This window comes from Canis lupus, chromosome 3 (assembly GCF_048164855.1).
Source record: "Canis lupus baileyi chromosome 3, mCanLup2.hap1, whole genome shotgun sequence".
Classification (NCBI taxonomy): Eukaryota; Metazoa; Chordata; class Mammalia; order Carnivora; family Canidae; genus Canis; species Canis lupus.
In genome coordinates, this window is record NC_132840.1 from 6,639,341 (window position 1) to 6,662,765 (window position 23,425).

The following is a 23,425-nucleotide window of genomic DNA, read 5'->3' on the forward strand; positions in this document are numbered from 1 at the left end:
GCTCTCTCATATGTCTGGGGAAGGAACCTTCTCCAAAGAGCCACCTGCCCTGTGGATGTTATCTCCGAAATCGCAGGGAGTACAGCTGAGGAGGAGCTGGGGTTCAGACAGGGCCTAGCCAAGCTGCAGCAGATGCCAGGCTCATAAAGGACGCCCAGGGGTACCCTAGGACCTTCTCCCAGAACCGGATCCCAGAGGAACTCCAGTGGGCAGTCAGGGTGGTGGGCTGGCCCCCGCCTCCCAGGCCCACCCTGCCGTCTCAGGAAGGCGCCCCTCTTCTTGTCCGCTCCGCTGGGTGAGGGAGGCAGGAGGCTACCTGTGTCCACCTCGGCTTCCTGGCTGCCCCCCAGTCTCTGGCCCCCCCAGTTGTTCCTCAAGTCCTTGCCAGGCCCCGCCCCGCAGGGAGCGGCTCGCAGCTCTCGTGAAGGCCCAGCCGCCCCCCCAGGGCATCCCCCGGGCGCGGAGCCGGCAGCGGGGGAGCAGCCCCTCCCCCCCCCCCCCCCCCCCCCGCTGCGGGAGCGGCGCCCCTGCTCGCCTCCGACGCCCCGACCAAGCGGCAATTCCCCGCTCGGGCCGCGGAGGGCGGCCGACTAGTGCGGGCGACGCGGGGCCCCCGGCCGCAGCCCCCAGCGCCCCGCCCCGCCCCGCCCCCGCCCGCAGACCGCGCCCCGGGCCGCGCCTCCGCCTCCCGCCTCCCGCCTCCCGCCGGCCGCAGTGACGGATCCGGTCGCCTGGCGCGGGCCGGGCCCGGGGGACGCGAGGGCGCCGGGGTGGAACTAGCCGCCGCCGCGGGGGGGTCCCCGGGAGGGCTCCGCGCCCCCGACGGCCCGAGCCCCGGCGCCGGCCAGGGCGGAGCGGCCCCAGGCTCAGGCCGCCGACCGGGGCTCCCGCGGGGCTGCTCTGCCCAAGGCCCCCCCGGCTCTCCGGCTTCGGGCTCCCGCGCCCCCCCGGAGGCGCCCCCGAGCGGTTCCCTCCCTGCTGGCGGCGGTGGAAGCGAGAGCCGCCTGGCGCCCCCCGGCAGGGAGGTGGGCGGGAGTTGGGGGGCGGCGCGGGACCGCAGGCGCTCACCACGGATGAATGAAGCTTGCACTTCCCCCCTGGGTCCCGGCCGTGACTGGCCACCTGTGGGCTCTGGGACACATCCAGAGCCAGGGATCCATCCTGCCTGCCAGGAGCCCACAGGCTGCCAAGGGAGATGCTCCAGGGGCCTGGTGGGGATCCCAAGCTGGTGGAAGGCCTGAGGTCCAGGGAGGCACCAGGTGAAGGAAAGAAGGAAGGCCTGGAAGAAGAGCAATGGGGTCAGGTGCCAGCACTTCAAGGCTACACCTTCCCCAACTGACCCCTTTCCAGCCCAAGCTGGACACACTGGAACCCTGTTGTGAGGGACAAGGTAAGCCTATGCCAGAGACACAATAGATGAGGCCGAAGTTCCTAGAAAGGAAGAAGGGGGGCAGGGTGGTAAGGAATAGGGTTCACAAATGGGGTTGGCCAAAGAGATCTGCCACACGGTCTTCTGTTTCCAGCATCAGGGCCACAAGGAGCTGCGTTAGAGGTGCTCAGGCTCCTGACCAGTGCTGGCTGCAGTGGCATGGGGTTCAGAGTGGCCTTTTCTTTGTGCCCTCTGCCCCCAGCCCTCTCAGGTCCCACATCAGTAAGAAGGAGCTGGCCACCTGCTGTGTGCCCTGAAGGGGCACTTACCTCCTTCGAGGGAGAGGACATCTACTTTCCTAAAAGAGTCAAATTCATTAACTGTGTGGGGAGAGAAAGTGCCCATGTGAAATTGGCACCTATGGGGACTGAATGAGAAATTGGCACCTATGAGGACTGAATGAGGAAAGGATGCAGTGACAAAGACACAACCCCAGAGGCAAGAAACAGAAGCAAATGGACAGAGAGCCAGGGCAGCGCTAAGGCTGTTCTGGCTAGAAAAGAGAACTCCCTGGTTACTCAGATGGTGGCAGTGGTCAGGGATTTTTTCTCATCCTGGTTGCCCGGCCACTGAGATCTTGGAAGGGGGGGAGGGTGTGATAGAAAGGTTCAGCTGGAAAGGCTGTGGGAGCACAGTGGAGATGCTGCCCTAACTGGGGTAAGGTGGCAAGTCAGCAAAGTCTTCTGAAGGAGCATCTGTAAGGACCAGTAGGAAAGAGTGGAGGGTATAGAGGCAGAGCAGGAGGGAAGCTATGGCAACCAGCTGGCACAGCAGGAGCAAAGGCCTGGAGATAAGAATTAACCTGTTCCTTCCCAGCGGTTCTGTGTCGGTGTGTCCCACTCAGGAAGGCTAAGAGGGGAAACAGGGCCAGAGCTGGGGCACCGACTGGGCCCGTAAGTCTGGGAGGGAGCATGGACTCTATCTTGAGGCACTGGGAAGCCTTGAGAGGGAAATGTCCTGGTCACACTTACCTTCCAGAAGAATCTTTGAGATTACAGAGTACAGAGGAACTGCAGGAGGAAAGAATAGAATTGGGGAAACCAGGGAAGGGCAATGCAGAACTAAACAATGAGTCCCTCATGGAAGACAGCAAGCACATTTTAAAGCAGATGGACAGGACTTGGTGACAGATGAGGGAAGGGGAGATAGAAGTTTAGAGACTCCTACATGTCCTGTTGTTCCAAGGAGCTCTGGACCAAAGCAGGAGGTCAGCTCTGACCCCTCCTCCTCCCCTACCCACTGAATGGCCCTTGGGACACCCTGGCTGAGAGCTCTCCCACTCACCCCAGCCTGGGAACTCATCACCCCTTCCCAGGGCCTGTGGAAACTCAGCCCCTACCCACTGTATCCAGGGGAGAGCCCCAAAGGGGGGTACTGTCCAAGTTGGGGACATCGGCAGGGTCCAGCATTGCTGAGTAAGTCCCTTCTCTCCCCCCTCTCCTCCATGGAAAGCTAATCAGGACAGGACTCTAACTTCCTACTTACTGACTCTCTAAAATCACAATGATAATTCCATGGCTGCAAGAATTTGGCTTTGGGCCTATTGGTCTATGGGGCAAATGGGAAGGGGAGAAACACTCATTTGAAGACTGAAAGAACTCAAGATCAGATGGTCTCACAGAGCAGAGTTCAGCATGCCTCTTTTAGGATGAATTTGGAAACTGAACATTCCTGTCTGGGCCTGTTCTTCTGTATGTGTCCTCAGGCAAGCCACTTGCCTCTCTGGGCCTGGTTCTCCTCATCTGTGCATCTGGAAACCATCCCAGCAGGACACTACTCCAGCCCCAGGCCCCTCCAGCTGTGGGCCAGAACTCATCTACTCCCAGCTGTTTTACCCACAGGTGCTGGTGGAAGAGCATGCTAGTGACCTCACGCCACTGCATGATCATTATGGATCTACTGTAGCCTGAAGGTGGAGGAAAAGCCTTTCAGGAAATTAGCATCAGTGGCAGAAAAATTCATCAAAAAACTGGTGGAGGCGCCTGTGGCTGATTTATGTCTCTTAACTAAGGAGCAGTTCTTCTGGCCTGGAGAAATGACTGTAGACCCCACATCCTTCCAGAGACTCCTGACCCAAGACTCTAAAACTCTGGCTCTGTTGCTGGGGCCCACTCAGCACCTGCCAGGAGCACCACCATCAGTTTGCTACTCCCAAAACATGGAATTCTGCTGTGCTAGGAAGGCCACGGACAGGCAAGGATCTTGAGTTTTAATACAAATGTTCCCTCTCCCATGTGACCTCAGACATTCAGTTGGCCTCTCTGATCCGTCCTGCCAGGAGAAATCCTGACTATCTAGCTTCTAGGGAACCAGTACATCTACAATACATACTCAGCACATCTGGCAAAAGAATAGTTTTTTCAAAGAGAGATGATGCAAACATACCCAAACGTCCCTTGGCAGTGGGCGTCTAATGTGAGCAGCGGGGAAACAGCCAGAACACATTGTCCCGGTAGCACAGGTGACCCTCCCACAGTGCCCAGGTAGGGCAGACAGAAGAGCTATTGCAGCATGCACCTCCAGGGGGCACCACTTACCTGGTTTACAATGTGAATGAGAGCGGGACTGGAACCTGAGCTCCAGCCCTGCCTCCTCTGACTACATACCCTTACACTACACATGCCTCTGATTGGTGATTGTTTGGTCACCACCTAACCAAAGCATCCACATTGGGCAGTGTTTGCAGCCCAATGGACTCCCCAGCCAATCCTCGGCAGCTTCAGTTCCCAGAGCTGGTCCAGTCATTTGATGCTAAAAGAAGCAAGATCCTTTAAAAGAGCTAAGGACGCAGCAGCCTCCAGAGCCTCAGGGAATCCCTTCCAGGGCCATGCCCCGCTCCTGTCATCGCCCTTCCCCTGGCTCAGCTACAAAAGGAGCCAAGCCACGAGCAGCTACCCTCTGCTATAGGAGACCATGTGCTCCTTTTCAGGCCCCTTATCAGCTAATTTTATGGTATTTTAACTAGACCTTGTATGAACTCAAATTGTTTTCCAGGGCTTGCCTTGACTGCCAACATTTATAGTTGGATTTATATCAAAGTGTACAGTTGTAAAAATCCTAGAATTCCAGAGCCTGAAGGGAACTTTAAGACTGTCATAGCCACCATTATTTGAGAGCTTGTTACTTTGTCCCAGGCACTAACCCAGGTACCATCTGGTGTTTTTGCTTGCCCAATACGTCTATTCCTTTTCCTGTGATATTACCCTCTTGACAGCAATTAAATGTCCACAGTTCAGGGATGAGCAGGTAACCCAAACTATTAAAGCCTATTAAAGTCAATGCAAGATTTTTGTGGGGATATCAGGAAAGAGCAGTCCTCACCATTGGAGGGTAAATCAGCATGTGAATAAAACTAAAACAGAAAAACAGAACCAAGAGACCAAGAGAGACAGAGACACAGACAGACAGATTTCTGGTACCAGTGCTTGAAGATCTGAATCCGGCCATGACTGAAGTCATTTATACAACCGAAGTTTTCAGTTAAATGAGCTAATACATTCCCTTTTTTTGTGTAAGCCAACTTTTAAAAAAGATTGATTGATTGATTGATTGATTGAGGGAGGGAAGGTAGGGGAGAGGGAGAGAAAAATCCAAGCAGACTCCCCGCTAAGTGCAGAGCCTGACATGGGGCTCAGTCCCACAACCTGGTTTTGAAATCACAACCTGATCCAAAAACCAGGGTCAGATGCTTAACTTACTGTACCACCCAGGAGCCCCTTTGTAAGCCAACTTTAATTGGGTTTCTGTCATTTGAAATCAAAACAGTCCTGACAAATACAAGTAGATGTCTTTGTCCTCAATTTATAGATTAAAAAACCAAGTAACCAGCTAGCTCTGGGATCTTTTTTTTTTTTTTTAAGGTTTTATTTATTTATTCATGAGCGACACAGAGAGGCAGAGACACAAGCAGGCTCCATGCACGGAGCCGGACATGGGACTGGATCCCCCGTCTCCGGGATCATGCCCTGGCCCGAAGGTGGCGCTAAACCACTGAGCCACCCGGGGTGCTCACGGGATCTTATGCAAGTCACAAAAGCTCTCTGACGTAAGGTTACTCTAACAAAGAATAAAGAGACCGAATTTCTTCAGCTTCAGGACAACTTTGCTCTTCTGGGATCTCTCTCTGGCCATATGCCCTTAAGTGAGACAGTCAGTTGTTCTGAGACCCAATTTTCTGAGCTGCAAATAGGACAATAATTCCTTTCCGCTTTACCTTGAAGGAGTTTGGGGAAGTCCAATGAGCCAATATTTGGAAATTTACTTTTACTAAAGCAAATGTTATATAGTGTCCATATTTTACAATGATGGATTTCAACTCATATGAGACAACCACTGTTGCTTCCAAATGGCTCATGTCTTTTCCAAAACAAATTTTAAAAAGGCCTTTATTTTTTAAAAAAGATTTTATTCATGGGGGGCGGGGTATGAGAGAGAGAGAGCGCACAAGCAGGGGGTAGAGGGAGAAGCAAGACTCTCGACTGAGCAGGGAGCTCAATGAGGGACTCAATCCCAGGCCTCTGATATCATGACCTGAGCCGAAGGCAGATGCTTAACCAACTGAGCCACCCAGGCACCCCTGACCCCATGTTTAATGAAAGAGCATGAACTTACCTGGCTAAGAAAGAGGAAAGAAGCAAGCTAGACAGAACAAGTTAGCTAGGACAAGAACAGTCTGAAGCCAAACTCCTTGCCCATTCGCTCAGAAGTATCATCTAAAAGAAGAGAATTATTGTCTGCTTTATTAATTGTCCCTCTTGTGTTCCTAGAGGGAAGGCAGGCTGGTGAGGAGGCTGTGGGCTAGTAATTCTGTCTGCCTATTTGCAAGACACTATTATGGCATGATGGGAAACCCTGCCTGCCAGGATGGTTTAGAGCTTGAAAAATTTGGGGAAGAATCCAAGAATAGGGCATGGTGTCAAGGCATCATCAGCATAGAGACAAAAGCAGAGAAGGTAAGAGAGGAAGCGTTTGGATTCAAGAGTCGATAATGAGCCAGAAGTGAATGTTGAATTATTCAACCTCCTTTATTGATCCATTGATCTTGATCTGCAGGTCTTGGTTTATTCTTGGTTGGCATTTCCTGTGTCTGAGACACTGAGAAGAGAAATGGAGGAGGAAGGATTTTTAAGACTCAAGAAGAGAGAAGAGTCAGTGCAAAAGAGAAATTTGGCAACAGATATCAGGAAACTTAAAATGCCCATACTGTTTGACACAGTGGTTCTACTTCTGGAAATCGACCCTAAAAACGTTATCCAAAATGTTTTTTAAAAATCCTTAAGCATCATGATGTTCACAGAAACCTATTTTATAACAGTGGATAATAGGAAATAGCCTGAATAAATGCCCAACAAGAAGAGATCAGCCAGGATGTCATTAGGAGTTTTATATGATTATATGGGAAAATCCTTATGCCATAAGGTTAGGTGATAACAGAGCATTTGAAAGTATCCTATAGCACATCACAACTATGTGAAGAAATGTAGATGGAGAAAGGCCAAAGAAAATATACTTATTATTATTTTTTTAATTTTATTTATTTATGATAGTCACACAGAGAGAGAGAGAGGCAGAGACACAGGCAGAGGGAGAAGCAGGCTCCATGCACCAGGAGCCCGACGTGGGATTCGATCCCGGGTCTCCAGGATCGCACCCTGGGCCAAAGGCAGGCGCCAAACCGCTGCGCCACCCAGGGTTCCCGAAAATATACTTAAATATGGCAATAATTGTTCTGAAGTGGTGAGTCTCTCTTCTTTCTCTATATTTCCTAAATTTTCTACAAAAATATGTGCAAGTTTTGGGGCACCTGGATGGCTCAGTCAGTTAAACAGCAGCCTTTGGCTCAGGTCATGATCCTATGGTCCTGGGATGGAGCCTGGCTTTGGGCTCCCTGCGCTGAGGGAAGCTTGCTTCTCCCTCTCCCTCCGCCTGCTGCTCCCCCTACTTGTGCTATCTCTCTTTCTGTCAAATAAATGGATAAAATCTTTAAAAGAAAATGTGCAAGTTTTAAATAATGTTTAAAACTGTAAGGGTGAGGTGAGAGACACTCAAATGAAGCCTGCACAGTAGTAAAATGAACACAAATTAGTGGGAAGCCAAATCCTCCCAGGGTGCTGCTATGTCCTAGGTGTGCTGACCATCTCCCAGATGCATCATCATATGGTCATATGGACTCAAATAAGAGTGAGGGACACTGTGGAGGAGTCAGTCTATGGAGGACAATCAAAGGCCCCTGGACTTATACTTAAAGGTAAAGTGTGAGTTTTCACAGCAGACACAGGTGAGAAAGTCATGCTAGACAGAAGGTAGAGTTAGAGCAAAGGCACTGAGGCATGTGGAAATGTAACCAGGTCAGAATGTCTGGATTGCAGTATGCCAATGGGAGATAGGATTAGAAAGGAAAGGAAGTCAGGAATGCAGGGCTGAGGGCCCTAGCCTTCCTGCCATAGGCAAATCCCAAGCGAGGGGGGGGGCGGGGCTGGGGGGGGAGGGCAGTGCGGTTAGAGCTCACCACTGCCATTCTCTACTTCCCTAGTCTAGGCGGCTTCCCATCCCTGGCCAGAAACTTGGAGAGCAGGGGAAGAGAAGGGGAGCAGGCCCAAATAGCCCTCGAAGACTGGTCAGCCAGGCCTCCTGACCCCAGTCTGGCCCTCTTCCCAGTACACGAGGCTCAGTCCCGATCCCCAGGCACCCAGACAAATCCCTCCACCTCCCCTAACAGCCTCCCATGACAAAGAGGCTCAGCTCGTTTGGAGCCTGGGCAAGATTTGCAAACGTCAAACTTGTAATTACAGGGATGAAATCATCTGGTTCCTTTTAAGCAAACGGGTTTATTGATCCCAACACTGAAGAAATGCTATTCTAGGGAAACTTGCTCCTCTCAGTTTTCCTTTCCCTCCGGGATGGCTGAGCTGGTGGGGGAGGGTGGCAATGGAGCTAAGAAGAGGGAAAACCTCCTGGGAGGGGAAATTCTTAAGGGCTTAGGAGTGAGTTTTATGTTATAGATAAATGATCTCTCTCTCTCTCTCCCTCTCTCTCTCTCCTCTCTCTCTTTTTAAGATTTTTATTTATTTATTCATGAGAGACACAGAGATTGCAGTAGAGACATAGGCCGAGGGAGAAGCAGGCTCCCTACAGAGAGCCTGATGCAAAACTCCATCCCAGGACCCCAGGATCACTACCTGAGCCAAAGGCTGACGCTGAACCACTGGGCCACCCAGGTGCCTGATAAATTATATCTCAAAAAAAGGATTCTTTAGGGCCCAGGAAACTACATCATTTAGGCAGATGACACCCTCATCCTGGACTTAGGCCCATCTCCATCCCCAAACTAGAAACTAGGTAAAGCTGGGGCTTTAGAAGCTGTGCCAGCCATTAATTTCCCTTCTCCCCCACCCCCATCAAGTCTTATTTGTGGTTCCAGATCCTATTTCAGCTTCAAGATGGTACAATATTTCCTCAGTAACTGAAGGGAAACTGTTTCCTTAGGGGAAAAAAAATGCACTAGAGGCTCAGGGACCTGGGAAGACCTCACCCTTTCTATGATGAGAGGCAGATGTGGGGAGCTGCTGACACCAGACCTGGACAAAGCCATCCTTTCTGCTGGACTTAAGGAGGCAGGATGTCTAGGCCTTGACCTTCCAAGCCAAGGAAGGACGAACAGTTGGGCTCAGGGGACAGGAATGCACAACTATCAAGTGCAAGGAACACACCTCCCCCAAGGCCCATAAGAGGACACCTTCATCCAACCTGTTGGGTACACTTTGGGAGCATGTAGGGTGCTCCAGGAGGAATGACCCCAGTTGCAACTGTCTACCAGCTCACAGTTGAGCTAGAGAAATGAGCAGGGCTTCTGGTCGCTCCACCAGTGGATGCCTTACGGTGGAATAGTTTAAGAGCACAACCCTGGGATTGCCAGCCCCTCTGTGCTTCAGATCCTTCATCTGTAAAAGAGGGTCAGTAATACCAAACTTGCAGAGTTATGCTGAGGAGTGAAGGAAAATGATATATACTCCAATGCCATTTTGTCATCTCTAATGAGTCCAAGTCTTGTCACTGTCCTATGCTCACTGATTTACTGTTTCAGAGTCTGAATTTCCTCATCTGTCAGATTAGGACAAGAAAACTTATCTGAGAAGGTGGTTCTCTGAATTAACTGAGAGAAGGGACCTAAAAGTACCCCGCTCACAGCTTCACAGTTGAGATGAACAATTGAGGGTTCCCATCCCATACTCAGTGTTACTGTGTATTCTCTGCCCACCCATTTAAGATTGGTTGGGGAGTCCTATAGGAGCAGCTGCTCATCCAGGAAGACAGGGAAGAAGAGGCCGTAGGTTGGCTGAATCTCTAGGAAAGGAAGACTCCAGTTAGTAGGGCTTGAGAGAGAATTCACCCAGGTTTGGGGAGTGAGAAGGGTGTTTCTAGGCAAAGAACAGATACCCACAGGCTTTCATCTATGGGCCAACCCTACTAGAGCTGGCTCTCAGCAAACGCCTCCATGGGGTGGTGCCTGGACCAATCCATATCCAGCTGGACAGAAACACAGAGTTAAATATACCTGACATGAGTGAAATTTTCCTTTATTAATTTTCATCTATTTAAAAATAAGTGAAAAAATTTTTCACAACAAAAAAAGGCACACAGAGGTCAGCCGAGGAGATGGCCTCCTCCAGCCTGCGGCTAGTTTCCCAGTCGTCCTGGCTGGTTGGACGCCAGACAATGCCGAGTGGGTTATCCTGTGGCCTGGAGTTGCCAAAGGCTGTCTGTGGTGCTGCTGTTCGGGATCTGCCTGGCAGTCAGATCATTCCCCACCCCCATGAGGCTGACAATTCATGTACTCTGCCCTACTCTGTATGCCCACCCCTCCACCAAGATCAGTTACAGGTCCATGAGCCCTACCCGGACCCCCTGTGCCATGAGAGTGCTGCCTTGTGGATCATTTTTTAGGGACAGAAATGGAAAATTTTATACTAATGTCTGTCTACCTAAGCAGAATATGATGGTGCCAATTGGTATGACATGGGATATACTCTCTTCCTACCATAGAGGCTAACACCAGGAACTCTGCTCCTCTGACTGGTGGCCTTCAGACAGTCCCGTTGACTGGGAGCAAAGTCATCCTTTTCCTCTCATTTAGACAATGGGTGCATTGTCCTCGTGTCCAAAGGACTTAGCTGGACTGGGAAGACTTAAAGTAGAGGCAGCAGATGGATGTAAACTTCTGTTCCTTGGTGAATACTGCTTCACCCACCTTTCAACAGAAGTTGCAGATTCTTAAGGCTGATTTTGTCTGCACTTTGCCTGCACTGATTTAGAGCTCCCTGTCCAGTTTCATCAGAACCATTTTTACCAAAATAAAAAATGGTATCTTTTGCCAGATGTAGCTGATACAAACGGTTCAGTGGGCCCATGATGCATTCTCATTCCTCCCTTTTGGAGAAACTGCTCTTCCCCTCTTTTATTTTATTTTTTAAAAGATTTTATTTATTTATTTATTTATTTTTAATTTTTATTTATTTATGATAAGCACACAGTGAGAGAGAGAGAGAGGCAGAGACACAGGCAGAGAGAGAAGCAGGCTCCATGCACCGGAAGCCTGACGTGGGATTTGATCCCGGATCTCCAGGATCGCGCCCTGGGCCAAAGGCAGGCGCTAAACCGCTGCGCCACCCAGGGATCCCTTATTTATTTATTTATTTATTCATGAGACAGAGAGAGAAAGAGAGAGAGAGAGAGGCAGAGAGAGAAGCCGGCTCCTTGCAGAGAGCCTGATGTGGGACTCGATCCCAAACCCCAGGATCATGCCCTGAGCCAAAGGCAGACATTTAACTGCTGAGCCACCCAGGCGTCCCTTCCCCTCTTATAGCCCATCAGGTTCTATCTGAGGTTGCCCATCCCAGGTCCCCCAATCCCTGATGGGAAAGCATGTGACAGAAGCTGGCCAATGTCTCCGTATCAGCCTGGACATGGTGATTTGATAGAGGGGAGAGTATGTGACCCAAACTGGGCCAATAGAAGTCCTTTGCAGAAACGTCATAACTCAGAGATGGAGAAGTAGCTGCTCCCATCCTTTGCCAGGAAATGAATGTCAATGAAGAGAGCTTGAGAAAGTTAAGCAGTGAGAAGAAATGGAGAAATAGAAAAGAAAAAGAGACTATGTCTCCCTCTGTGTGATTTATTTACTTAAAATAAAATGGGCCTCTTTCTACCTTTAAGTTGCCTTGAATTGGGTTTCTATCACTTGCAATTGAAAGAGACCTGAGGGAGGATTCTTAGATGGAGGCCCACTGGTAGTGCTTGGTGACATCTGTATCTATACCCTTTCGATTGGTGCACACTCATACATTAATGATATGGGCCAGGGAAGCGTGCTTTCAGAGAGAGTCAATTCTATGTTTGCTATTCAGCAAGTGTTTGTTAAAACCACCAGCCTACAGTTGTGACTTTGCTGAAAACTCCCTCCCTGATCTTGGGTAATTGATCGGTCTCTGGACCTCAGTTAGGGTGACCAACCATCTCAGTTTGCCAGGGACTGAGTGGTTTCCCAGGACATGGGACTATCAATGTTAAAAGCAGGATAGTCTCTGGAACACCACCAGACAGTTGGTCACCCTAGTTCAGTTCCATATCTGCAAAACTGAGATTGGACTAGGCAGGGGTAGGAAGCTCTGCCAAACCCTGCATTCGGGCTGACATTGCCAATTGCCCTCCGCGCTAATTCCTGTGAGTTGTATCTTCACAATCCTTTGCCATATGGCCAGCTACTGTCAATCAGAGTTGGCCGGGACTCGCCACCTTTGCACGGTCTTTGACAAGCTGGAATTTTAAGGATCAGAATTTATTGAGGGTCAACTTTGAGTCAACCTCTGCTGTAGATCCCATGTCAGATTCTCTCCAGCTTGGGCTAAATGACTTCCCTAAAGTTTGTGGATGGTTTTTGTAGGGTTTGATGGCACATTTGGGTAAATACACGAACGGCCATTAGGTTTACATATAATTCAGCTTTTCTTCTTGAGAGGCTTACGTTTATTGGGTGCTCGTTATGTGTGAGACCGACATAAAGACTCCCACGCTAATCCTGAGAGCTTGTGTCTGCATTTTGCAAGTAGGCAAACTGAGGCTTAGCGTTCAGGGCTTGTGTAAGGCTTGTGTAAGCAGCTGAGATCCCAGCCAAGGCCAGTCTGACTTCCAACAGCTCTGAGCTTTCCGCCACGATGCGGATTCCGGTGGATTCTGTGGTCTGTTACCACCTTTATAGTCTTTGATGGGAGCGGCTTACATCGCTCCCGGTCGGCTTAGGGACGCAAAGTCCCCAAGGACTTAAGTTTCCTCACGTTCCGGTGACAATCTGGGGTCACCTCGGGCAGCTGAGGAGCCCCAAAGTTCCACGCCGTCGCCAGAAAGGGCCTGCGCGGCCCGCTCCCCATCCCCACGGCCCCGGCAGAGGCCCGCAGGGCTGTTCCACGCGCAGCGGCCCGCGGGCCCGCAGGGCAGAGAGGGCCGCGCGGCGGGAGGAGCCCCGGCTCGCGGCACCCGGGCCGCCCCGCCAGCCGGCGGGCGGCGCATGCGCGGCGCGGATCGCAGAGTTGTGAATGGTACGTTTTGTTTGCCTGAGTTTGGGGCGGGCGGGCGCGCGAGGAGGAGGAGGAGGAGGAGGAGGGGTGGGGCCGGCCGGGGCGGGGCGGACCGGCGGGCTTGCGAGGTGGGCGGCGAGAGGAAGTGGCGGCGGCGGCGGCCGGGGGCGGCGAGTGCTGGGTTCGCGCGGGCTGTAAGCAACGGCTGAGGCGGCGGCGGCGGCGGCGGCGGCGGCGTGGGCTGGGCTCGAGCGGGCGGCGACACCTCAGACTCCCGGGAGCGGGAGCCCACACGGGCGGGCGCCTGAAACAAAGGGAAGCCGGAGTCAGGGCGCCGCGGGAGGGCGGTCAGTCGGTCAGCGCGGAGCCGGCCCGCGGGTGCCGCGCAAGCCCCGAGCCCGGCCGGCCGGCGCGGCCTCAGGGCGGGAAGATGCCGCGCGTCGTGCCTGACCAGAGAAGCAAGTTCGAGAACGAGGAGTTCTTCAGGAAGCTGAGCCGCGAATGCGAGGTGAGGCAGGCGGGCGGCGCCGAGGCCGCGGCGCGCGCCGAGTGGGCCCGGGCGGAGAAAAGTTTGGGCGGCGCGGCCGCGGGCAACCCCGCCGAGAGGCAATCTCGCCGGCAGCCGCCCGCCCGCGCGCTGACTCCGCTTGCCCTTATCTGCGCGGCGCGGGGTGGGCGGGCGCGCAGGCGGCGCCGCGGATTTGGCTTCTGATTGCGGGCCGTCTCTGCCTTGCAGATTAAGTACACGGGCTTCAGGGACCGGCCCCACGAGGAGCGCCAGGCGCGCTTCCAGAACGCCTGCCGCGACGGCCGCTCGGAAATCGTAAGTCGGCGGGGCGGGGCGGGGGCGCGGGGGGGCGCGCGGGGGCGCGGGCCGCGGGGACCGAGGCGCGCTCGGGTCACTTGTTGCGCGGGGGCCGCCGCGGCCCGGGCCGGTTCCGGACGGCGCCGCGGACGCCGCGACTCCCGGAACTGAGCGGGCGCCGTCTCACTTCCTACTCGGGATTCAAAATGCGAAACCAGACACTGGCGGGCCGCGTCCTCGCGGGGAGACGCTTCCCCGTGGCCCTGTGCGGGCCGGGCCGGTCTCCCGGACTCGGCTCGGCGCACGGTTGGCCGCGAGTGGGACTCGCAGCGGAGCCGGCAGACCAGGAGAAGGCGATGCACGGGCGGAGACCCCGACTAAGGGCGCGTGGGTATTGGTAAGGGAGCAAACAGCCATTCGGAAGGAGAAGGGGGCTTCATTCAAGGGTCTGGTTCCCGGGCGACAGTTGGTTTCTCAAGACGCGAGGTTTGTTGGTGGATCTGGATGGGAAGCTGTTCCACACCCAGTAGAGCCGAGAATCTCTACAGTAATCTATTGTCCCGGTAGAGAAAAGCAAGCCCTGAAGAATGAGCCATCTTCTTTTCTTAGAATGTTAAGCCTCAGGAGAATCAGGAAGAAACCATTATCGTCTTTTTTCAAACCTCAAAAACATATCCCGTTTAGTGCCTCAGTTCCTAAAGAATTGCACGAACTTGCGAAGCCCACAGTTGATTTGGAGGCCGCGTTTTAGACGGTGGATTTGGTGCTTCGCCTTCACCAAACCTTACTTGGGGGGGGAAATGCAACTGTCTTCTCTCCTTTTTGGTTTGTCCTATTGGAGGTGCTAACGAGGAGGGAATGGAAAAGCCAAGGAGTAAGTAGCTAAAGAGATCTGATGATTAGTTTAAAAAAAAAAAAAAAGTTGAAGTGCCGTATAATGGAATCTAGGAATTTACTCTGTGAACTGGGCCCCTTGCATCTGCAGAGATCTGAAGGTATGGTTAACAATAGGAAGACGTACTGGAGCATTTACTTTTCCCACCTCTATGGACGATATATTTTACTGAGAAACCATTCACATACCATGAAATTCTCCCTTTTCATCACCTAAATCAAATTTATTTTTTATGAATATTTCACTGTTTAAAATGAAGACTTTTAAAAATTGTATTACAGGTAATGTGAAGATACTGGTTAAATTTCTTAGCAGCTCTAGAATGTTTGGTCGTTAGTGCATGTTATGAAAGAAAATCTCCAGCTTTCAGCCCACTTCCAATATTCTTGAGTAATTATAATAGATGATTAAAACGTCTAAGACACATACTTTCGATTTTGGCACTGAGTGGTAGAAGAGAATTCTTCATTAGTGGATCCAGTGATTATATCATCTTTTGTCTGGGCTTCCTTTTGCAAAAAGGTGGATGGTATACCCGACCATTGGCTTTCCTGGAGTTAATTGATGTAAGGGTGAAAGATGAGGTACAAAGTACTTCGTGATTTTATAGAGCTGAGGTTTTTTTGGAAATCTAGTGAAGTATAGCTATTAGGATATTTTCTGTCATATCAGATTTCACTGCACGTAATTATAAATTGGGAGCGTAATATAACCCACAATCTACCTGAATTGCTATATTATTATATTTCTATAATATTATAGCAGTGTTATAGGTTGCTTGTGCTTACCATAAATTTCAGGGATAAATCCGACATTCTAGGCCTTCCTCTTACAGAGGCCTGAGCCTACAAATTTTAATAAGTTCTTAATATCTGACAAATTTTAGAAGTTAAGGGAGGGGTAGATTGAATTCTGTGTAAGATTGGCATTTAATATAGCATATGTGTCTTAATTTGTAACTATTTGTATTTAGGAAAGAATTTCACATTTCCCCCTTTTTCTAGTCCTCCCGCTTCCCTCCGCCTTTAATTCAGTATTCTTCATATTTAAATGATAGGATCCCTAGCTCCTAGAGGGTAGAGACCACATTAACTCTGTGGTATATACATTAATATACTCCTCTTTAGACATAACGCTTTTTATGTCATAGCTACTTGATTAATTGAATGTAGAGGTTACCTAATATAATGCCTAAAATTTATCTTTTTAATTAGAAACAGACTGTAGCTTTTACTTATTGGTTGTGGAAAAGAGGTGTGGAGAAGGCATTATTATTTTGCCTCTGTTTTGACAGCAACTGTATACAGTAAAAATATGCATAGTCACCAAAACTATTATCATCCTTTTCTCCCTTCTCTTTACTCTTTTAATTTTGAACATCTCCATAGTGTATCAACGAAGTTAATGAATTATTTTGTATTTAGATAGATGTGATCATAACTATAAAATTTATCATATGGATGAAGGGTAGAATCTATTTGGTAAAAGTCTGTTTTATTCCTCATGTGAGTTCTTATTGTGGGCAAGTGTTGGAGAAGTCTTCAACACTAATGGTAAATTAAAGAAAAGAATTCAGGCATGGTGACTACTGTGACAGCAGTAAAAACCGTATGTTTTGGGGATGCCTGGGTGGCTCAATGGTTGAGCATTGGCCTTCAGCTCAGGCCGAGATCCTGGAGTTCTGGGATCAAGTCCCGCATTGGGCTCCCTTCATGGAGTCTGCTTCTCCTCCCTCTTCCTGTGTCTCTATCCCCCCCCGCCCCTCTTTCTCTCTCTGTGTGTGTCTCATGAATAAATAAAATCTTAAAAAAAACACACCCAAAACTATATGTTTTTAATCCTGAAGATGAAAGGATAAAGGTGTGTTGGATTGACATAGGTATGTGATTTTACATTTGGTGAAACCTGTAGAAAAATCATCAGGACAACCTGGAAATTTTACATATAGACAATGATACTGGTATAGCATTTTTATGTTTTTGAACAGAATTTTCCCAATTGTTATGTGTGTGTAGATATTCCATTAAAAAAAGACTTCTTTGGTTAAATAAATTTACAAAATGTTCTAGAATGATCTGTTTTTACCACTTCTCTCTCAGAGAGGGATCTTGAGATAATGGGCATGAAGTGATGAAACAGGAAATCTGTGAGGTTGGTCTTCAGACAGGAGGTGAGGTAATAAGATCTGTAAACTGTTTTTACTAGTATACTGGGGTGGAAGAATTTGTTACTAGGTGTATACCAAAGAAACAAGCCTTGCAGATTTTGACACAAGGTATTCATTCATGGGCTGAATCTATTATCTGCCACTACTCCATGCTGAGAATTTATTTTATTATCTGAGGCTGAAAAAGTTAGCTCTCTTAACCAGCTCAAAACTTTCTCTTACTTAGCAAATACTTAAATAGCATTTACTTGGTGCTATTTTAAGTACTTACAAATATTAATTAGTGGGGAAACTGAGGTACAGCTAAATAACTTGCTTCAAGTCATACAGCCTAGGCAATGTGCCTTCAAGAGTCTGCTTTTCATTTGAACTGTTGTTGATTCATTTTACTCCATTGTTTTTTAAACTTGGTTATTAATGGAAATATAGTTTTGTTTTGTTTTGTTTTGTTTTTAAATATTTTTTTATTTATTTATTCAGGAGAGACAGAGAGAGAGAGGCACAGGCACAGGCAGAGGGAGAGGCAGGCTCCATGCAGGGAGCCCGACATGGGACTTGATCCCAGGTCTCCAGGATCATGCCCCGGGCTGAAGGCGGCGCTAAACTGCCAAGCCACCGGGGCTGCCCAGAAACATAGTTTTTTTTTTTAAAGATTTTATTTATTTATTTGAGAGAAAGAGAGAACATAAGCCAGGGGAGGGGCATAGAAGCAGACTCCCCGTTGAGCAGGGAACCTGATGTGGAACTCCATCCCAGGATCCTTGGGATCATGACCTGAGCTGAAGGCAGACGCTTAACCGACTGAGCTACCCAGGCGCCCTGAAAGATTTTTTTTAAAGGTTAATATTGTAATATTGTCATTTGTTAAGTCCTTATTCATATAAAATACCACAAGTAAGTATCCCACTTGATTAGGGAAATGTCATCAAAGATGTCCATTGAGAGTTAGCAATTAGTTGTACCTACAGTACCAATAATAGAAATAGGAAGAATAATTTTTATCTAAAGAATCGAAGCTGTTAATCATCAGGGATACTCGTGGATCGCTGAATCAGCTAATGGCTTTAAACAAATTGGCCAGAATGTGAACCCCTTGCTTTCAGATGAAGACTCTTTGGAAACAAAGTATGTTGTGGAACTTTAATTAGTAAAACAAACCAAACCAAAACCTCTGATTTCAACAAAGAAAAGAGAGTTTACATTTATATGATGAAAAATGTTTCTTTTCCCAAAAAATGCTTTTTACTTATTTCTTTCTGAATTTCCCTTGAGAAGAGGGACAAAGCTATTTCTGTTTTTTACTTGGAGGAAATATAGTTAAATTGCTCAGGGGCTACACAGAATACTTTATCAAAATGGCTTTAGATTGTTCTGTATGTTGAACTGTGCATCCAAATCTTTTTTTTTTTTTAATTTTATTTATTTATGATAGTCACATAGAGAGAGAGAGAGAGAGAGAGAGGCAGAGACATAGGCAGAGGGAGAAGCAGGCTCCATGCACCGGGAGCCTGACGTGGGATTCGATCCGGGGTCTCCAGGATCGCGCCCTGGGCCAAAGGCAGGCGCCAAACCGCTGCGCCACCCAGGGATCCCCCAAATCTTTTTTAATGAATATTAGGTGAATACTCTTTTGTGTAGTTAGATCCAGTTCTCCTGAAGTTAAATTTCAGGAAATGCATTTTTTTTTAAATCCCCTAAGGTTTTAGAGAGATGAGAAGTGCTGTCACATCACATGCTAATGTATCATTTATCCGAAGAGACAGTCCTGTGCATTTTTAACATGGGCTTTAGAATGAAATGTTTTATTAAGTGAGAGAAATTAAAATGTCTCATTTACACAAGTTTAAATTATGGTATGCTTTAAAATTCGAAATGTTTAGATCTTTAGTGATTTTCACATTTAAAAATAGAAGTTTTTAAATTCAGGGATGATGGCTTCTGGTTAGACATTAGCAATGCGATATCCTAACGTCAGCAAAAAATGACCTGAAAGAAAGTATTGATTCCATGTCTGATTTTATATTTAAGCAGCCAATGGCAAATGTCCTCAAAATGGAATCAGATGTTTGTAACTTAATACTTAAGAAAAATGATGAGTGCATGTTTTTTACTTTTAAGTATTCTCGGTGCTGCCTGGCTTAAGACAGAAACTGATGTAAAAATAAATGACTGCCTGCATAATTTATGTAATGTCCTGCTCCTGATCCTGTTTGTATTGATTTTTCTAAAAGGCTTTTGTGGCCACAGGAACCAATCTGTCTCTCCAGTTTTTTCCGGCCAGCTGGCAGGGAGAACAACGACAGACACCTAGCCGAGAGTATGTCGACTTAGAAAGAGAAGCAGGCAAGGTAGGAAACATTTCTTTGCAATTTGAAATACTGTGGATTGTTTTATTAGAGATTATTGGAAGATTTACAGTTTAGTGAAGAGATCACAAGTGTTATACACACATATGGTCATATTTGTTTTCATATTATAAGGATGTAATACAATTTTTAAAATCACTGTCAAGTTTTTTTTATATCATTCTAATTTCATGTATATAATATTCATCATAGAAACTTCTAGACCTTAGCCCTGAAAGAGAGTAGTGTGCTTTCTTAAATGTAACGTTTAAAACTTAATTCTTTTAAATGTGTTGACAGGATATTTTTTGTTTTTCTAACCTAGGTGACTACAGTGCTATAAAAAAATTAAGAGAAAAATGGGAAAAGGCTCTGTAGGCATAAAATTTTATAATATTTAGAAATAGCTCATGGGTAACTTTCTACTTCTGTTAATACTGCACATTTAATTTTGATAAAAACTGTGAAAACTTTTAACTTGGAAATAATTTTATTTTGAGGAAAAGCTGGGAAAACAAATTGATGCCTTAAAATTTTTATGTTGGAAGTTTAGGTTGAAAATATGAAATGTTTAAACTGAGAGCTCTATTAAACTCTAACTTACGTGTATTAAATAATTTAGGTGAAATTTTAGTGAATATCTTGGATTGGTTCTTTTAATGTAGAAATTGACTCCTTGAAATAAAATATTTAAAGAAAAATATTTTTTGGCCTCATTTTTTGCTCAATATTTCTGTTTCCTTTGCAATATGTTTCTTTTTTCTTTTTTCTTTTTTTTGCAGTATGTTTCTGTACCTGTTTTTATCAACTTACTTTTCTAAGTGTCATCATGAGTAGCATAACCTGTCACTTTATTTGCAAAACATAATACATATGTAATACAAAGATTTCTGTATTAGCTTGTATTAGGGAGAAGATTCTTCTTTTTGTATATATACAATGAAGATATTTTTGTTTAAATTCTATGAAATAAGGTGGGTTTCTTTTTTTTAAGATTATTTATTTTAGGAAGAGAGAGGAGGAAAAGGGAGATAATCTCAAGCAGACTCCTTGCTGAGAAGGAGCCCAACCCAGGGCTTGATCTCACAACCCTGAGATCATGATCTGAACCTCAACCAAAAGTGGGATGCTTAACCCACTGAGCCACCCGGTGGCTCCAGGGTTTGAGCTTCTGTGGGTAACAAACCAACTAATCTTTGGAGAGGGAAAGGAAAGTAGATTACAGAATTTTTAAAATGAGTAGTAAGTGATTTGCTTTTCTTTGTATTAGCTTGCATGCTTGGAAGATTAAAAGCAAATGTTCCAAGTTTTACTATTTGGTAATTCTTATATATAAAGAAGAAAATTGGGAAGTTATTGTAGGATTATGCATTTTTGGTATGTTTTTTGCATGTATGTGTAACTCAAATTTTTTTCCTGTTCAAAACACTTTAACGTTTGTTTAACATGGTGGCTCAGATACAACAACATAAAGCAAAAAAGTTACTTCTTCAACTTTAATGCTAAACTATTCTAACACTTCAAAATGGACATTGCAGTGTTACCCAAGTCCTCTAGTATTTAGTAACTAGTAAATGGTGTCAACTCTACTAGCAAGTATGTTTACTTAAATTAATTTGATGATAACTGTTTACCAGATTGAAGACCACATTTTCTTGGACTCAAGCCATTGACATGTTTTTAGTTACATGACCAACAATAACAAAAATGTTATAGGATTTATTTTAGTATTTAGAGGATCTGTTTTCAAATATACCAGAGAATTGATGGAACTGATGCAAGTTATCAGGAAATGTACATTTTATTAATATTTGTTTTAGAAGTTTTCTTCTGTAAAAGGCCAAATAGCAAATATTTTCAGTTTTGCAGGCATATAGTCTGTGTTGCAGCTGCTCAAGTCAGCTATTATAGTGGAAAAGGAGCCATAGACAATATGTAAACAAATGAGTGTGGCTATGTTCCAAGAATAGTAACAGTGGCAAACTCTGTATCTTTCCCTCAGATTTAAATCTATAAATGTTTATGTGTAGATCCTGTACTTTTTTTTTTTTTAAGATTTTATTTATTTATTCATGAGAGACAGAGAGGCAGAGACACAGGCAGAGAGAGAAGCAGGCTCCAGGCAGGGAGCCTGACGTGGGTCTCGATCCTGGGTCTCCAGGATCACGCCCTGGGCCTAATGCAGCGCTAAACCACTGAGCCACTGGGACCGCCCGATCCTGTACTTTTTAAATATACTTTTTCAGCGCCTTTACTATACCAGTAGGATATGGAAGAAAAAAACATGGTAAGGCACAAAAAGCAAAAACAAATAGGAAATTGCTAGTATATTGCTCCTTGGCAGTGGGATAAAGGGTTCCAGTGAATTTAGAGAACAGGTACTGACCTATGTTTTCTCAACCATGGAGCTCAAGCTAACGGGTCTCTTATCTTTCTTACTCCTTTTTTTATGGTCTCTTTCTGATTGTCATTACCTTGTATTTCTGCCTATACAGGACTAGGACTACAGGCAAAGAAAAGTTGAAGGAATTTCCCCAAATGTTAATTGTTTGCCTCTGCTTCTTATTTTGGATTGCAGATGAGCATCTTTTCTTCCATGTACTCTCAGCCTAGTTACCTTCTGAAGCAGCTTAACTCTCTTCCCCATTCACACCCAACTTTGAGAAAACTATGTGTTAAGGCTTAAGAGTTAGGCATAAATCCTGGCATCATTTACTACTATAACTTTATGCAAGTTATTTAACCTTTGTGTCCTCAACTAGAACATGAGGTTAATGCATATTTCCCAAGTGATAAGTGAAATAGTGTATATAAAGTGCTTAGCCTGGCACCTGACCAGTTGCTCAAAAATTCATTCATTTAGAAGGTACTTGTTGAAACCTGTTGTGTATACTGACCACTGTCCTAGACACTTGAGGTTCATCAGTGAACAAAACAGATCCTGCCCTAGAGGTGGTTTTATGGAAGGAGTAGAGGATACACAATATATATATAATAAATAAGTTATGTAGTATTTTATGAAGTGGTAAGGGCTCCAGAAAAAAAGGAAAAGTCAAATAGCATAAGGATGATCAAGGACCAGAACTGTTTTCAATTTTAAACAGGTTGGTCTGGGTAAAGGAGGTCAAGTTTAAGCAGAGACCTAAAGGAGGTTAAGGAATGATGAGCCATGTAGGTATTGAGGGGGAAGATAGAGGACACAGTCACTGTGAAGGTCCTGGAGTGGGAGTGTGTTCCTTGTGTTTGATAAGCAGCAAGCAGCCCAGTGTGCCTGGAGTAGACTGAACAAGGAGGAGGGTAACAGGAGATGAGATCAGGGAGATGACGAGGAGTAAGTTTATGTGACCCTGCAACCACATGGACTTTTATTTGAGTGAAATGGAGAGTAGTTTTAGATTTTTGAGCAGATGAACAATATGATCTGCCTTAGGTTTTGAAAGGATCACTCTAACTGCTGGGTTAATAATAGGCTGTAGGGGGCAAGAATGAAGTAGGGAGACCAGTTGGCTGTTGCTGTGATCCTGGCAAGAGGCTAGGGTCGTAGCAGTGGAGGTGGTGAGAAGTGATCATAGTCTGAATATATTTTGAGATAGAGCCAACAGGATTTGCTTATGGATTGAATATGGGGTATGGGAGTGAAGAATGACTCCAGCATTTTTGGCAAGAGCAACTGGGAGTATGGGATTGCTGTCATCTGAGATAGGCAAGGCTGTGGGTGGAGCAATTTTGAGGAACAATTTAGGACATGTATGTTTGTGGTGGTGGTTTGTTAATGCTTCTGTTCTCTTGCCGCCCACCCTTAACTTCTTAAGTTAGGGTGCTGCTTTTTCATAAGTGATCCTTCGTCTGCTTATCCCAAGGGTTTAGTAGCCTGTTAAAAAGAATCACCTATATTGAAGTATACTTTACATACAATAGAATGCACCCATTTTAATTGTATAAATTTGAGTTTTAACAAATGTACACACCCATATAAACACTACCCACAATCAAGATAGTGTTTCAGTCACCGCCAGAAGTTCCCTTATGCCCTTTTACAGGAGTTTGGGAGTGGTTTGGCTGGATGGTTCTGGCTCAGGGCTGGGACTGTGCAGTCTGAAGACTTGGAGTTGAAGAATCCACTTCCAAGCTCACTCACGTGACTATTGGTAGGTGGCTTCACTTGCTAGTCATGTATGCCTCTCCACAGAGAGAGAAAAAGAATGAAGTCACCC

General features: G+C 46.7%; 1 protein-coding gene across 4 annotated transcripts in view; it reads left to right on the forward strand.

Annotated features, from left to right (window-relative positions):
• Positions 1-13,174: 13,174 nt before the first annotated feature.
• CBFB (core-binding factor subunit beta) overlaps positions 13,175-23,425 on the forward strand; it is a 60,949-nt gene continuing 50,698 nt past the window's right edge. For 2 of the 4 annotated variants that reach the window (XM_072814469.1, XM_072814474.1), the window contains exons 1-2: positions 13,226-13,507; positions 13,736-13,822. In XM_072814469.1, the coding sequence (XP_072670570.1) occupies positions 13,430-13,507; positions 13,736-13,822 (165 nt within the window). In that variant the 5' untranslated portion in view covers positions 13,226-13,429. Of the gene's footprint in view, positions 13,508-13,735; positions 13,823-19,097; positions 19,215-23,425 lie in introns of all 4 variants that reach the window. The other 2 variants (XM_072814482.1, XM_072814462.1) reach the window with 2 other exon arrangements.